This window comes from Oryzias melastigma, linkage group LG3 (genome assembly GCF_002922805.2).
Source record: "Oryzias melastigma strain HK-1 linkage group LG3, ASM292280v2, whole genome shotgun sequence".
NCBI classification, from domain to species: Eukaryota; Metazoa; Chordata; class Actinopteri; order Beloniformes; family Adrianichthyidae; genus Oryzias; species Oryzias melastigma.
This window is the reverse complement of record NC_050514.1, coordinates 21731141-21745727: the sequence shown is the minus strand read 5'-3', so window position 1 is coordinate 21745727 and position 14587 is coordinate 21731141. Positions and strand designations below refer to the sequence as shown.

The 14587-nt window shown below is 36.8% G+C and overlaps 2 protein-coding genes across 3 annotated transcripts in view; both read right to left on the bottom strand.

The window, feature by feature from the left end:
- Nucleotides 1-235: 235 nt before the first annotated feature.
- Nucleotides 236-8363, bottom strand: smyd2a (SET and MYND domain containing 2a). Its single transcript, XM_024296072.2, has 12 exons — nt 8037-8363; nt 7038-7101; nt 6800-6910; nt 6536-6596; nt 4565-4692; nt 3280-3347; nt 2952-3054; nt 2759-2869; nt 2540-2660; nt 2265-2439; nt 1857-1965; nt 236-1307 (listed from the first exon to the last, which is right to left on the bottom strand). The coding sequence occupies exons 1-12, from the start codon at nt 8207-8209 to the stop codon at nt 1224-1226; spliced, it is 1308 nt and encodes a 435-aa protein (XP_024151840.1). The 5' UTR covers nt 8210-8363; the 3' UTR covers nt 236-1223.
- Nucleotides 8364-9700: 1337 nt separating this feature from the next.
- The window catches only part of galnt2 (UDP-N-acetyl-alpha-D-galactosamine:polypeptide N-acetylgalactosaminyltransferase 2), a 48199-nt gene continuing 43312 nt past the window's right edge, over nt 9701-14587 (bottom strand). For both annotated transcript variants that reach the window (XM_024295836.2, XM_024295837.2), the window contains exons 15-16: nt 13177-13296; nt 9701-13104 (exon numbers count right to left, since the gene is read on the bottom strand). In XM_024295836.2, the coding sequence (XP_024151604.1) occupies nt 12949-13104; nt 13177-13296 (276 nt within the window). In that variant the 3' untranslated portion in view covers nt 9701-12948. The remainder of the gene's footprint in view (nt 13105-13176; nt 13297-14587) is intronic.

The window sequence follows — 14587 nt, the reverse complement described above, 5'->3', positions numbered from 1 at the left end:
CTCTCCATGCAGAAATGCACAAAATTGAGCATGTTGAACTTTAGGTAACATGGTGCTTTTCAACTAGATTTTCTTAGAAAAACTGGTATATTCTAAATTTTGTAAGTGACCAAAAAGTCACATAAGTGCTACAAATATGACAACCAAATGCACAGAGTTCTGTGTCTTTTCGCCCTGTTGTTATGATACATTTAGATAACAGTAAAGTTAAAAGATGCAAAATAAAATGCATCTCATGCCCCAATACAGCTCACCAAAATATTTGATAATATAAAGGTTGTAGAGTTTACAGAGAGAACATTAAACAGATACAACACTGCATACGACGACAACATGAGGAAAAGAAGTACAGCGTTCCATCTTTTAATCTGACATGACGGATACTCTGATCCAGAACAAAGTTTTAGTGTTTCAGTTTCACTTCTTTGGAATCAGATCAGCACCCTGGTGTACAGTCACATTAAGAAATTTACACTTCCTTGCATAAACCGGCAGCAGTCTTACAAGCTGTGTGCAGAAGGGGAGAAAGAGTCACTGAAAAATGCATAATAGATGGACAGACATGCAGCACTTTGTGGTTCTTTAAAACAAGCAATATACAAATAACATGCCATTAAGGAACTTATTTGGACATATTTGTTTGCATTATATTTTTGCTGCTACAATATCCATCTTGCACAGTCTTTTTTTCACAGTGTAAACATCTACAATCAAGAACCTCTTCTCTGTTGTAAAATATGTTGTTGATTTCAAACACTTCAGTTATGAGCACAGAACAAAACCAGCTTTTATGGACCAAAAAACAATAAATTGAGAAACACTGCAGGTCAAAAGGGTGACCTATTGTCTGTTACGGCAAAAAGAAATGTATGGGAGGTTTTCCTTTTTCTTTTCAGAGGAACAAAATAAAAATTTTGTAGTTTGTTTTTTTTAACATTTGAAAGGTAGCAGCTGAGATTTTCTTCCCCACTGACAAGATTCTTTGTGATCTTTATAGTGATGCTATAAACACATACTTCAAGTGGTTGTTATTCAAATCCACTGCAAATAATGCAATTTGCTTTTCCTAAAGAATGCCTTCAGTAATTCAAGCTGAAATAAAAGGTCGTCCAGTCAGAATGCATATAAAGAAGAGGGGAAAAACTGTTTAAAAAAAGTAGCAACACAGGAACAAGACGCATGCCATGCATTTGTGATTTGTTTCTTCTTTTGTCTCCATTTATTTATTTCTGCTCCTCGATTTCCCTCTTGACCTCTGCTACATAGTGGTGGTCTTTTCCGTGAGCGATCTCCATGATAGCCAGTGCCTGACAAAAATTAGGTCATTAGGTTTATGACATTTTAGCCAAAATAAAAAAATCTGTGTCATTTCCTAGGAAAAAGTTTGTGTAGTGCAGCAGGAATTTACTTACACAATCTCCCAATAGTTTACAGTTCCTCACAACTTCATGCTAACATTGCAACAAAAGAGCAATATCTGAGATATCTAACTGTACAGTTTTGATCAAACTAAAATGAGGGAAAAAGAAGACATAAATGGATCTATTGGTCTGCAAGTGGATGCATCAGAATGGAGCGGACCAGTGAGACTTGGCCCCTCCCATTTCACTTATGTCACAAAAAGAGAGCTTTCTGCAAACAGCATTTTCATCTGTTCCTTATTCATCACGATTTGAAAAAAGAAATACTAAAAAATGCAGTTTTAACCTTAAATTCTGTGTCCATCATGAGAAAAATGCCACAAGAACATGTTAAAAACACCAAAAACATAATTTTCTTGGAATTGGTTTTTAAAAGAAGGCCTAGTTTTTACAAAATTAACTGGTGTGTTTAGGAGAGAGAATATATATATTTACCTTTTTTAGTGCTTTGACTCCTTGAGTCTTCTTCTCAAGCCCCAAATACAGACGTCCCAGTTTAAGATACATAGATGCCACATTCAGAGAGTAGGGAGGATAGTGAACACTAAAACAGACAAACAAAAATAACATTTTTGCAACAAGTCAAAACAGAAGGAAGCACCAACTTGTTAATGTAATTTATCATTATTGTAGAACTGTGTTTCAAATAAAGAGCTTTATGTTTACCATTTTGTAAGTTGATCATTTTCAACTCTTATTGACATTAAATTCAAAAGGAAACTGACAATGTAAAACTGCTGAATCAAATGCAATGTGGTCGAGAAAATGAATACCAAATTTTTGTGCTACGAAAAAAAGTCAGACGCACTGGTGCAACCAGTGCAAAAGTTATAGATCACTTACCTATAAGGGTAAACAATTTTCTCCCCATAGCTCATGGCTCCATCCCAGTCTTGCATATAGAGGCAGACGCCCATAGCTTGATACATCATATGCAGCATGTAGACGTTGGTGTCTGCAAAAATGGCTCCCATCTTCTCCAAGCTAAGCTCACACATCTCCAGCAGCTCACTGGGAGGTGCAAGGGAGTCAAGGAATGATGCTATTATGCAGGAAAATGTAAAGGAGAAGACAGGAAAGGGAAAAGCTGTCATGGCACATCTCTATAATAAGGATATTTTTGTAGTGCTTGGCTCTTCTAAATTCTTCAATGACATTTTTGGCATAATGGACCATGGATTTGATTTCCTCTGGCTCAGGTGGAGAACTGAGCTTCCTGATCTCCATCTTTGCCTTGTCCTAGAGGGTGAACAAGAAAAAGAAACACACTCAGGTTTAACATTTATTTATATAACCAGTTCTATTAAGAAAGAGACAAGATTTAATTCTGTTTTTACCTTAGATTTGGTGGTGCACTCAGTACATTGGCATAAAAAGAAATAGGAATCCAATAACCGTTCTTTTCTGTCCTCTGTAGGATAGAGCAGGTCTATGTAACTGTTAAAGATCTACAGAAAGACAGAGGACACTTCTTAAAACAACACTTACATCACTGCTTCAATGAAAAACTTCAGAGATTATCGAATTTACCTCCTCTCCTGGATTTATTTCCTTCACAGCCCTCACTTCAGCCACAGTGCCTTTGTAAGTCACTATGACGTTGGGACTACAGCTGTGATTCATCAGTGCTACACTGAAAGAAAAGATAATGAAATGTGTCTATCATTAGATAAAAGTCATAAATCCAAATACATTTGTTTTAAAGCATTTATATTAAAAATGTCTGAATCATCACACCATACAATAAATTTGTAGATATCACTTTTTTCAAGAGAGCTCAAACCCATCATTTCAATAATAAATGTCACAGAAGGAAACAGATGAAACCCTAAAGTGTGAGGACGTGTTCGCGTCTTACTCAGGAAAAACAGCTGAGCCCAGATGTGAGAGTTCTTCATCCTCTATTGTGAAGCCGTTACAGTTTACCTGCAGATTAAAAAGAGACAAACCAGGATAGATTAACAGGCGCAGACAGAACTGGGTTGAATTCTCCTGAGGTGGAGATTTGGTTGTGGATTCTTTGTGTAGCTTTGGGATAAGAGGGGACATGGTTTCCCTTCAATCATGAACAGTGAATGCAACAACACTACAAGAAAAACCTGGTAAGGAGTCAAAAAAAGAACAGGAAGTAGAGGATGAAGGATGCACAAACAATGCGGCTGTATTTGTGTAAAATAACCAGGAGAGCAAAGAGGAACTTCTCACCTTACTTATGGTCATTTAGCCATAAATTGACACTGTATTGTACATGTTTGATTGTAAAGGACTCCGCATGGTGCTAATTTGTTTTTCATTAAAACATGTTGCAAACATTTCATATGCAGTACAATCCTCTGTAAATGTTGCTAATTTTTTTGTCTCATTACAGGACAGAAAATAATTTTATTTACTTTTTTTACAAAGTAGAATGAAGCAAATACTAAGAGAGGATTGCCAAGTCTAATTGTGTGCAGATTTTAACCTCCATGCACATTGACCCGTCAAGTGATCAGTGCTGCGAGCTTTTTGTGTTATTCCACTAAATCCCATCTTTTTGATTAAGCATCCTTAATGAGTTTGAAAATGGTGATGCACATTTTTGCACAGCTAGAAATCACCAGATACTAAAAAAGGTAAGAAGAAAGAAAAGTAAGCTTTTTGAGTTAAAATAACATGATAAATAATGGAGAATAAAAGAAATGTATTTATAAAAGAAACTCACTGTGAGTCTGAGAAACGTAAAGTCAGCTAAATGAGCAAAACACAGCAGATTAATATAAGAAATCTAAGAAAGTAAAACAAAAAAGACAAGCGGAAAAAGAATAAAAAGCTACGACTGAGCTAAAACAGCAAGAATAAATCAAGTTAAACGAGTAAAACAAAGTACAGTAAAGTAATTCAGCAAGGCAACTTAAGTGAGTAAATGTCTACGAGTTAACCTAAAATTAACCGATTTAAAATTAAAATGTTTTTTGGTAAACTTTGTATAAAGGTAGGGAAATGACGCTATAAAAACAATTAAAAGCATGTTAATCCAAGGAGCTGATCCACACTCACAAGTATATGAACGATTGTTTTTTAATTACGTATCTGTAAACACTGTGGTAAAATATTACAAAACCAACGTATTCTTGTCATTCTGAGTAAATGCTATTCTGCTTTACCTGTGCAAACAGCTCAGTGAGTGCCTGGTCATCAGGAAGGTCACTGATGTGTTTGGAGTAGAAATGATGCAGAGCTGTGATGTCCGCTTGGTTCATCTCCTCTTTCTCACTGTCCATCTTGTCTAAATCTGCCAGAAATAACAATAATAAACAGACAAATGCTTATAAAAAACAAGTCAAGTTAAAGACAATAACCACGTTAATGGTCCAACAGCTGGATCAAATTTATTTAGAATTATTACGACCAATCAGGTCCAGTTTCCAATTCTATAACGGAATGGAAATTTGCTTAATTCAAGCAAACATAGCAAGAGTAATGCATAAACAAGATATCAATTTTTCAACAAAGGATAATTAGGCATAAAATTGATAAGAAAACATTCATACGTTCAACGAAGTGATTAATGCAATTATAAATCCTACTTGTAAATAAACGTGTTTGTTCTTTTGTTTATGAAACATGACACAATGAAACTATTAACTCTTAATATTGTCACAAGAAGTTCAATAGATCCCTTGAAAGAGAGTGGGAGGAAGCGAACTTATATAATCCCACCCCCACTCTGCCATTCTTACTTAAAAAAAAAAACAAAAGTCAGTTTTCTTTACCAAAATGATCATTAGCTGGACAGATTCGGGTCATTAAGAATCCTTAAGTATCAATAAATCCCATTACAAAGATGAAGTAGATAATGATTATGTAAACAGACATAACAGTATTTCAGAAATCATGATCAATTAAATCATATACAAATCAATTTTCAGAAATGTGTGGAGATTATTTATCAGTAGAAAAATCGTTAATATAAATCACATTTTAGGAAACACATTGGAGTGATATGATTCAAAATGTATTAATCTAATCATCTTCAATAATGTACTTTCATAATTATTTTTGAGAATTGTGTTTTATTTTATTTATTTAACAAGATAAAATCCATATTCTGTCAATTGTCCAAGGGTGGTATTTCTTTTTCTGGTTCCTTTCTGGTTGTAACAGTTATAAGTTCTCCTTGCTGTAATGTCTGCAGACAGTGTTTGTTCACTATCCTTCTGCAGCTGATATCAGTGCAGCTGAATATGTTGAGGTCAAGTTGTCTTTAGGTCAGAACTCTGCTGAAAATCAGGGTCGCTGTTAATTTTTGGAGATAGTGGTAGATCCAAGACACCATTTTCAACACGTATTTTCAGTCAAATTACTGCATGATAGAAGTACACATTTTAAAATATTTTTTCTTCTGCAATTACTGATCGCCAACTTGACATTCAGTGTAGCTGCAGGGCATGTGCTTGTGCTCATCACCATAACTGACACAAGGGAGCAGTTAATCACACATTCATTTAGTGTGTGTGACAAACAGATGGTAGGGTCAGCTCTGCAACAATTCAGGGCTCAGTCTGCCATAACAGCTTGACTAAATGATCATTTGAAGGCAAACCTAAATCTGGGTTTTTGATATAATTGTGCTCTTGTTGAGATATTATGGAAGCAAGGATTGTTACAGCTTCAAATTTGTTTTAAAAAAATCAAGAACAAATTTTTATTCATCTGGATTATCACATAATAAATGAGGAAAAGAATTCTTGTCTTCATTTAAGGCATAAACAGCCAACACTTTTGCCTTTTTCTGTGATTTTGAACTAAAATAAAGACATTTATATCCGTTCCTAACAATGGGTTCCTCACTCCAGGCCAAAGAAGCAGTAGTTGTTAAACTAGAATAAAGAACATAAAATTATAGAATCCTAGAAGCTTGGGATTTAAATCCCAGAGAGCTGCAGAGTTGGATTAAATAAAAGAGACAGAACCAGGACTAGAGGCTACAGATGAGGATATTAATAGACAAACGGAACAGACTGCAAAGACACAGCCAGATCACACACAGTCATGCACACACTATGCAACTAAACGTGTGTGCATATGTAACTAAACTGCCATGATCTGCCCATCACGTGTGCAAAAGAACGTACGGGATTCGAACTCCTTAAGCAGCAGCAGCCTTTCTGATGGGGTCCGCTCCGTTGTAACTCTCTGCAACAAGGAGGCAAAAGAAAAGGGTAAGGTAAGTTAAGGAATGGATATGAAACTTAAATAGAAATTCATCTAACTCTTTAAATTTCTGCCTTTAAATGCAAAAATGTCTCATCCAGTCTTGGTTATTGATTTCACTGCTCCCTTCTCAATGCTGAGCATCTTCAAAAAAAAAGGACAAAATCTCAAACAAACTTCTTCACCTGTTTCATGATGATCCTGGACACCAGCCTGACCGTCTCTGATGGACACCAGTTCTCTCCGTGGGTACACATAGCCACACACTCCAGCTTGTGCATGGGCCAATCCCCTCTCTACACAAAAAAAACAGGAAGCTGTTTAACTCAATATTTGACAAGAACAACAGGAGCCAAAGTAAATGCAGGTCACTTCAATGCTCAAACCCCACAGCCCCAATGCAACAGCACAAACAGACCTTACCTGACAGTCAACATTGCAGTAGTAGGCTTGTTTACATTTACCGCACTTAAAAAGGTCTTCTCTCCTGTAAAAATGTAAAAGAAAAAGTGTAATTTTTTTATAGACAGGATCATCTCTATCTGATAATGGAGCCAAAACAACATTTAACTCAACAGGAAAAGCTTTCCAAGTGTTAAAAAACACACTAAATAAAATGATACTACAAAGTTTAGTCAGAGTTAAAGGAATATAATGTGACATTATAAAATGTGACATCCCAAACACCAAGACATTATAGTAATGATTTTACAAGAGCTAGTCTTTTCTTTCATAAGAAAAAAAAAATCAATATTCCTATTGATTTTGATCTAAATTCAAAGCCACGCGCGCACTTTGCCTTCCTCTTCCTCGTGCCGTCCTCTTAGATCCCAGACGTCTATATTTAGCACCCTAACCTTTCAGTAGTCTAATGGCAGCCTGGCTAAGGCACGTGCGATTGAGGAGATATGTTTGGAACAAAAAATATAAATCATTAAAAACAGCTAAATAACATTTAATCTCAAATGAGTTTTTTTGTTGTTGTCTAGAATTCCAAAAATACTGAAGTTAACTTTAGTGATAGGTTCACCTTTACCTCCTCTTAGATGCCCCCAATACTCAATTATCATCACTTAAGCTTTGGAAATAAAACATTATAAATATTTTTGGTTTATTTGAGCTGAATAAAGCAGGTGCTGCTTGGTTTGACACCATGAATGTGATAATTAGTGCAGGTTTATCAAGAGCTACTATGCTAACTGCAACTGTGTTTAGGTTTAGCATTGTGAAATTGCCTTTTTCTGCATTTTAACATCAAAAGCTACAGTCAGGTGAGTTGCTTTTCCAGTGAACACACATTTAAAGTCTGCAGTATCTCCTTAACAGCTTTAACATCTATTTCAGAAGGGTCACTGATCTCTGAACTAAAATAAAAGTCACTATATCATCCTGTAGGACGTGTGTTCAGGTGCTGCGGGTTACCTGGTGAAGCAGTGCTCGCAGTGAGCCCCCCTCTCATTCACTGTCAGCACGTAGGAGTAGGCAGGGCAGGCAAACACCAGCTCCCCCACAGCGAAGTGCCTCAGCGCCCGTAGGCCTCGGCCTTTGTCCGGGCTCAGAAACCGTTCTGTTCCCTCGATTCCTTCGTTTTTCATATTTATTCGGTCTTTTGAATCTCCACACAGACAGATCCGCACCGTCTCTGCTGACTAAGCTAATCAGATTCTAAAGCCTTTCTGTCGGAGTCCCTTCTTCCTCCTCGCTCACGCGTGTCCGCTGGTTGTACGGTCGCCCCCTGCTGGAGAGGAGGTGAAACGCATGTTTGCAGAGCAGAGTTGATGCTCTACAATGCTGTCTGCATCTTTATTTAAAAAAAAGGTCAAAATGATTTTCCAGAATAGGAGAAAAAAGCTTTATTATATAATTTGTTTTTAAGAATGTTTTTTTTCTGCTCCGTTTAGAATACCCTAAGAGGTTAAAAAGGCTTTAATCTGTCATGGCAGATAAAAGTGAATCCCCCCCTTTTTAATAAAAAGTTTATTCTTTTATTTACAATACAATATAAAAATTCATAGGTCAAAACTAATTCTATGCTCAGTGATGAATCATTTTTGGCTAAAAATACACATATTTCCACTATGATTGCTAATCTTGTTACTCTAGTCTTTATTGAACCTTGGCTGTTTTTTTGTTTTTGTTTTTTAAGGTAAAAACGATTTTCAAAAAATGGGAAAATTTATTTGCTTTTTTGTAATTTCTTTTTAACCATGCAAGGCTCCCCCCCCTTCAGTTCTTTTTAGAATACCTTAAGAGGTAAAAAAAAATAAAAAACATAAAAAATTTAATCTGTCATGGCAGATCAGATCAGAAACTATTGGTTTGTTTTTTAAACATTTTTGACATGATCCACTATTATAGATAGGCCAAAACTCAATCTGTTCTCAGTGGTGAGTGGATCTTAGCTAAAAATTCACATATTCACACTATGATGGGTAATCTTGTTGCTGTGGTCTTTTTTACATCCAAAATTTTAAGTGTGTCATAGTGGAAAACAAAGGTAAATTTAGCCCAGATTTCAGTGAAAATATGACTAAGACTGTTACTATATCAGGCTATTTCACTGTAAAGGGATTATGTTGGAATTGTCTTGGAAAAGCAGAGGTGTTGGAATCTCTAACCAGCTCTGCACCAGCAGCAGAAGATTGATGAATGAATGAATGGATGGATGGATGTTTTGGTATCTGTCAAGAGATCCTTTTATGAAATGCTTCTTAAAGGTTGCATCATATTGTGGGTATTTAGAAACAGTTTGAAAATTGAAATAATGACAAAACATATAAACAGAAGTCCCAATAGACATCATTATCAATCTGATCTTGAATCTAAAGGACCACCAAAAGGAAATAGCTTATAGAAAATATCTTTAAATGCCAGTACATTTTTCATAATGTCAGATTTGTTCATTTGTAGTCGCTCCTGACATTAAATGTCAGCTCTGAGGTATAAATGTGTCTTCATTTTAAGTTCCCTCGATGTGGTTCCTTTAAAGAAAATGAATGTTTTTCAGCTAAAACATGATGTGCTGGTATGTTTGTGTATATGTACATTAGCCCACAAAAAACAAAGCAAAAATCTCAGACATTTTGGCCTCGATCTATTTTTATATATATAAATGCTTTTATTTAAGTTAATAATTTTTCCTTGTTGAAAGTTGAATTTCTGCAGTATTTATAAAACAGGGAACAGTTAGAAGCGCTGTACAGTCTGACAAAACTAGTAACCGCAGCTGAGTACACTGTGTATATATGTACATACTGTACACACACCCATGTAGGTATATACAAAAATATACACTTTTACATGTGTGACTGCGGGAGTCACAGAGCCCATCTTTGTATTTTAAGTTGACTGGGATAAAACACTCTTTTTGCACATCGCTCTCGTCCCTCCCCACTGGTTACTATGAGTCATAACTGTCCACTAAACCCCTAACAGCATTGTTTTCCAAGTGTGTTTTGTGACTCACACACCACGACAGCCGCTCAAAGCAAAAATGGAAGCTTAAAGAGTTCCGAGCTGGATGTCTAAACAGGGATTTTCATATGTTAGCCATGACTTTAACCCTGGGAGGGGCTGAGCCGTCGGCTGGGTGAGAAGGAGTTTCAGTTATTTAAAGGAAAAGCTGAGAGAACACAAAACCTTCCCCTGTTCAGTTAAACTCAATCAAATAAGAATATTTTTATTTCCTCATTTAAAAAAAATGATAATATGCAAAATTTCCCGGATTTAAATGAGACTTTAACCATTTCCGATACGCTTCCAGACGACTTTCCCCTCTCCGTGTGTGACTGGTTGACAAACATCTGCTTTCATTCACAAGTTTGAACACATTAAAAGAATGCATTTTTTAAATCTACTGCCCTAAAAGAAAACAGACCACATCAGCTGCTCTCTGCGATCTTTACACATCCAACTTAAGACTGAAAGAAAAAAAAAAAGTTTCCATCACATTCAGCAACACAGAACAAATCATCCGAATAAAGGTTTGCGCCCTTTCATTCTTCTTCACACAGAAAAAACAAACAAAAAAAAAATACAGGAAGGAACTTTGGCACTCTGTGCTAAAGATGTAAACATTTAATCATCCGATCAAAAACATGAACTAGACTTCACAGAAATTTGTGGATTTTCTTAACACAAAAGATTAAAAAAAAAATCTTGCCATAATTATTACGATAAGACTAGTTTGAAAAGAAAAAGGCTTAACAAGAAGTGCACTGTGGCTGCAGACAGCCATGCTGTGGCCACTCAGGTGTGTGCAGTTTGGTTATCATGTTCACTGTGAACAAAATCCACTCAAGAGCTGAGAAAACAAGCTTCAAGTTTCCCCTCCAAAACCTTTTGCCCTCCTTTCACTGAGTATTGCAAACGTGACATTAGAGGAAGCTAAAACACATGAATGATCAGTGAGAAATTGATATAATTTGACCCCCCAATCCTCTTCGTAATCTAGGATTTATCTGTAAATTATATTTGTTTTAATGTAAATTAGATTAAAACATATTGATTTAGTTTATAATCAAAGTTAAATTAGAGCTGAAGTGTATTCACGTCACTAGAGTGAGCAGGCAGAGTGTTGTTTTATAAACTCAAAACAGCATCAGAGACAAATGATGCTCACATTCAGACTCCATCTTGTTCCTATTTACCACAGCTGTGGGTCATGTGCTCCCCAGCACAGCCTATCAAGTCACAGGATAGGCTTTTTGAAGCAGATGGAGCCAGCTTTCCCAGCTCCCATTAGTCCACAGAGGAAAATGAACGAACATGACACGGTAAACAAAAGCAGAAGACAAGGATATCCGATGGTCACAGCAAGCATACGGTCTTTTTGGCAGCTTTAAACAGGACTGTGACAGCAGACTCTGTGAGATCGGAGCTCTGGTTTAGGTGTTTCCTCAAAAACGCCTGATGAGTCACACTATCATCAACTCATCAAAGCGTGAAGGACCCAGAAGAGCAAAGACGAAGTGATGAGGAAGCCCTGGAAGAGATTACAGCCTTTAAAAAATATGACCTCAGATTTAAATGTGGTCGAGGAGACGGAATAAAGATAGTAAGGGGAGTCCAAAGTGTGCTGCTTGATGATAACTCAGAGTCTGCAGGAATAAATTATCTTTACTTCATCTTTGAGTCTTTAGAAGATTCTAGAAAGTGTCAGCAGAAACTAGTGAAACCACTGAGATTTCTCATGTATAATCAAGTTACAATAACCAAAACAAACTTTTACTGATTTCAGGAGGACCTGTGAGTCATTCAAATACTAGTACTGTGTTGCAGTGTCAGTGTGGAGTTTCCTTCTTTAATTTGCATCGCTGAGGAGGTCAGAGAGAGCTGAGCAGTCCTGGTAATTGCACGAATGGTGCAATAATCTGTTAATGGACTACATCTGTCTGATCTAGAGCAGAAAGTGCGCCATGACTCCAGACGGATTATTTAAGAGTAATCCTCCAATAACGTCGACAAGGCAAAGGACAACAACTGCAAAAGTAAGATGGAAACATTTTAAAACATTTTGGGTTCTGGTTTTCCTGAAATTTTAAATAAAATTAAAAAAGAAGTTCTGCTTTTCCACATCAGTAAATAAAAGAAAGAAAAAAGACAGATGCAGAGGATCATTTGTGTTTTTGGAGGAGCAGCCGGCTGAAATTTTCCATTTCTGGGAACACCCAACCCACTCAAAGGCTCGTCTTTGCCTGATACAATCTGTAGCAAAAGACAGACACACAACAACAACAAAAAAGAAAAAAAAAAGAACACCAGGGGCTCTTTCTCCCCACACTTTGATTTTCTTTGAGATTTCTGTAAACCATTTAGAGTACACATGAAAAACTCAAGGTCCATTTCCTATCTGACATCACCCCGCCCCCTGAAAACTGCAATCCCAGGCCTCCACCTGCTTTTAGAAGATTCCTTCAAGAACTGAAAAAGCTCCTGCCCCATGTCCCTGGAGTTTTTACCACCAACAAATTAAAAATCAGAAATACAAAATAAAATACTCATGCCGGATAGTTCTGCTTCTTCCAGCAATAAAAGAAATTCGCTTTTCCTTTTGACGAGAAAACACAGAGGCGTGTCGACTGGAACAAAAGCCTCCTGATCGTGGCGTCCCTCTCCCATTCGTTGGATCCATTATGGTCTACGGAGCCCCTCCCCTCCGCTGGTCGGCTCATTGTTTCAGGGAGGGAGAGGAGAGGGGTTTTCAGGTGAGTAGCTGCACCTCTGTGAAGGAGGAGCTTGTCGTTCTTAGGTTTTTCCAATCATTTTGTGCATGTCTCCTTGTATGTCTTGGTCCATTGTCAAAGTCTTACGGGAGGGGGGTCTGCAGCGCCCCCTATGATTGTAGATTGAGGGTGAACTTCCACTGTTGCGTGAGGCTGGAGCTGCAGACCTCCACAGTGAGTCCTCCCATCCTGGCGCTGCGGCTGTCCAGGCACAGGTTGCTACCTACGTGACGAAGCTTCGAGTTCGACTCGATCTGCTCCCATTTCTGAAACAGAAGACACGGTTTTACAAATCCAAAACACAACATGGTTTCAGAGAATCATTCTTCAGAGTTTACCTGACGACTGTCATTTTCTCGACAGCCTTGTAGTTTGATGAGGGAACCAGCTGTTCTGTCCACTACAGTTAGACACAGGTCCATGTGTTTGACCGATTTGTCCTTGGTTAAGGCCCATTCCTTCACCAACAATCACAGAAGTCAAAATGTTAGTAGAGAAACATGATTCAGTCAATACAATAAATGTATGCTTTTAGCCATATTCTTAAATATTCTTATTCTTAAATTCTAAAATATTCAAATAAACATAATTTAATCCAATGAATTCAGTTACAGAATAATCTGAGGGGAACAACCTCAATTCTACAGATTAAATAGTATTGAACTTGATATTTTTTAGCCACGTTTTATTATATAATAGCTTGAGTCCAAAAACATCTCACCGCAGAAATTGCATTTCAAACAAATAAGAATTTACAGACAACAAAAAGATAAGAGAACATTATTTGTTTTTTTTAATATCCTCATCTAATTTAACAACTTCTAAGTATTTTTTCAATTTTTACATAACCGTATTAAAAAAAACACACTATTCAAATAAATAAAAATGCATTGCAAAGTTCACATCAGCCGCTAAAAAAGTAATAACGAGACGTTGAGCTCCCCACAGAATCAGACTTTGTAAATATTGTAAACAATATCTTTCCACAGAATCAGACTTTGTAAATATTGTAAACAATATCTTTTCGATAGAAATAATCTCTTTTCCACTCGTCTCATAAAATCAGTGTTTATTAAACTATGGACCAACTGAGTTGAGCATATTAAGCTTTTAAGGCCAAACTTATTCAGTTTAATTTTCTTTTTTTTCAGCACTGGACACAACAGTAATTAATAGACGTCTTCAGTGCGCACTGCTTATCCTCCCTCCCATTTTTAATTATTATTTTTATTTTATTTTATTTTTTCACTCTCCCTTGTTGAAGTTCTGTATGTTTGCAACTAAAATGATTTGTTTAAAGTCTAACAGCTTGAAATGATCGTTTCAGCAAAGCAGAAAAGTTAAGTGGCTTCTGTTTAAATACGCCACTAAGCAAGTGACTGTCCAGCTTTAAAGTCCCGCTCTGATCATCTTTCAATCTTTTTACAAAGTGTTCCCAGTGGTCTTTTCATAAAAATAAAAAAAATCTCTATATATATATGTCGTTTTGTAGGACATAGTTTCTGCAGGGCGGCAGAAGTTCAACAGAAATTCGCCTCTGGGTTGTTGGCGGGAACATTGGAGTGGAGTAAGCCCTCCCTTACTTCCCATCATCCACCTGTTTACACGCTCTCCTGCTAGCTTACAGCCCCTCACACCACCAACCTAGCATTACCGGTGCAGCAAAAATAGAGCAATATTGGAGCTATCCAGTTTGAGCCTTATGCTAACTCTGGTGAGAAAAACGAGGAAGTGGATTCATCAGAATGG

Bases quoted from the DNA above. Each gene is read 5' to 3' on its own strand.
- smyd2a (XM_024296072.2), bottom strand. From the start codon at position 8,209: ATGAAAAACGAAGGAATCGAGGGAACAGAACGGTTTCTGAGCCCGGAC. The intron at 6,597-6,799 runs GTGAAGAAGTTT...TCCTTGTTGCAG, and splicing joins CCAGGATCATCATGAAACAG to AGAGTTACAACGGAGCGGAC. The intron at 4,693-6,535 runs GTACGTTCTTTT...TATTTCTGGCAG, and splicing joins GCTTAAGGAGTTCGAATCCC to ATTTAGACAAGATGGACAGT.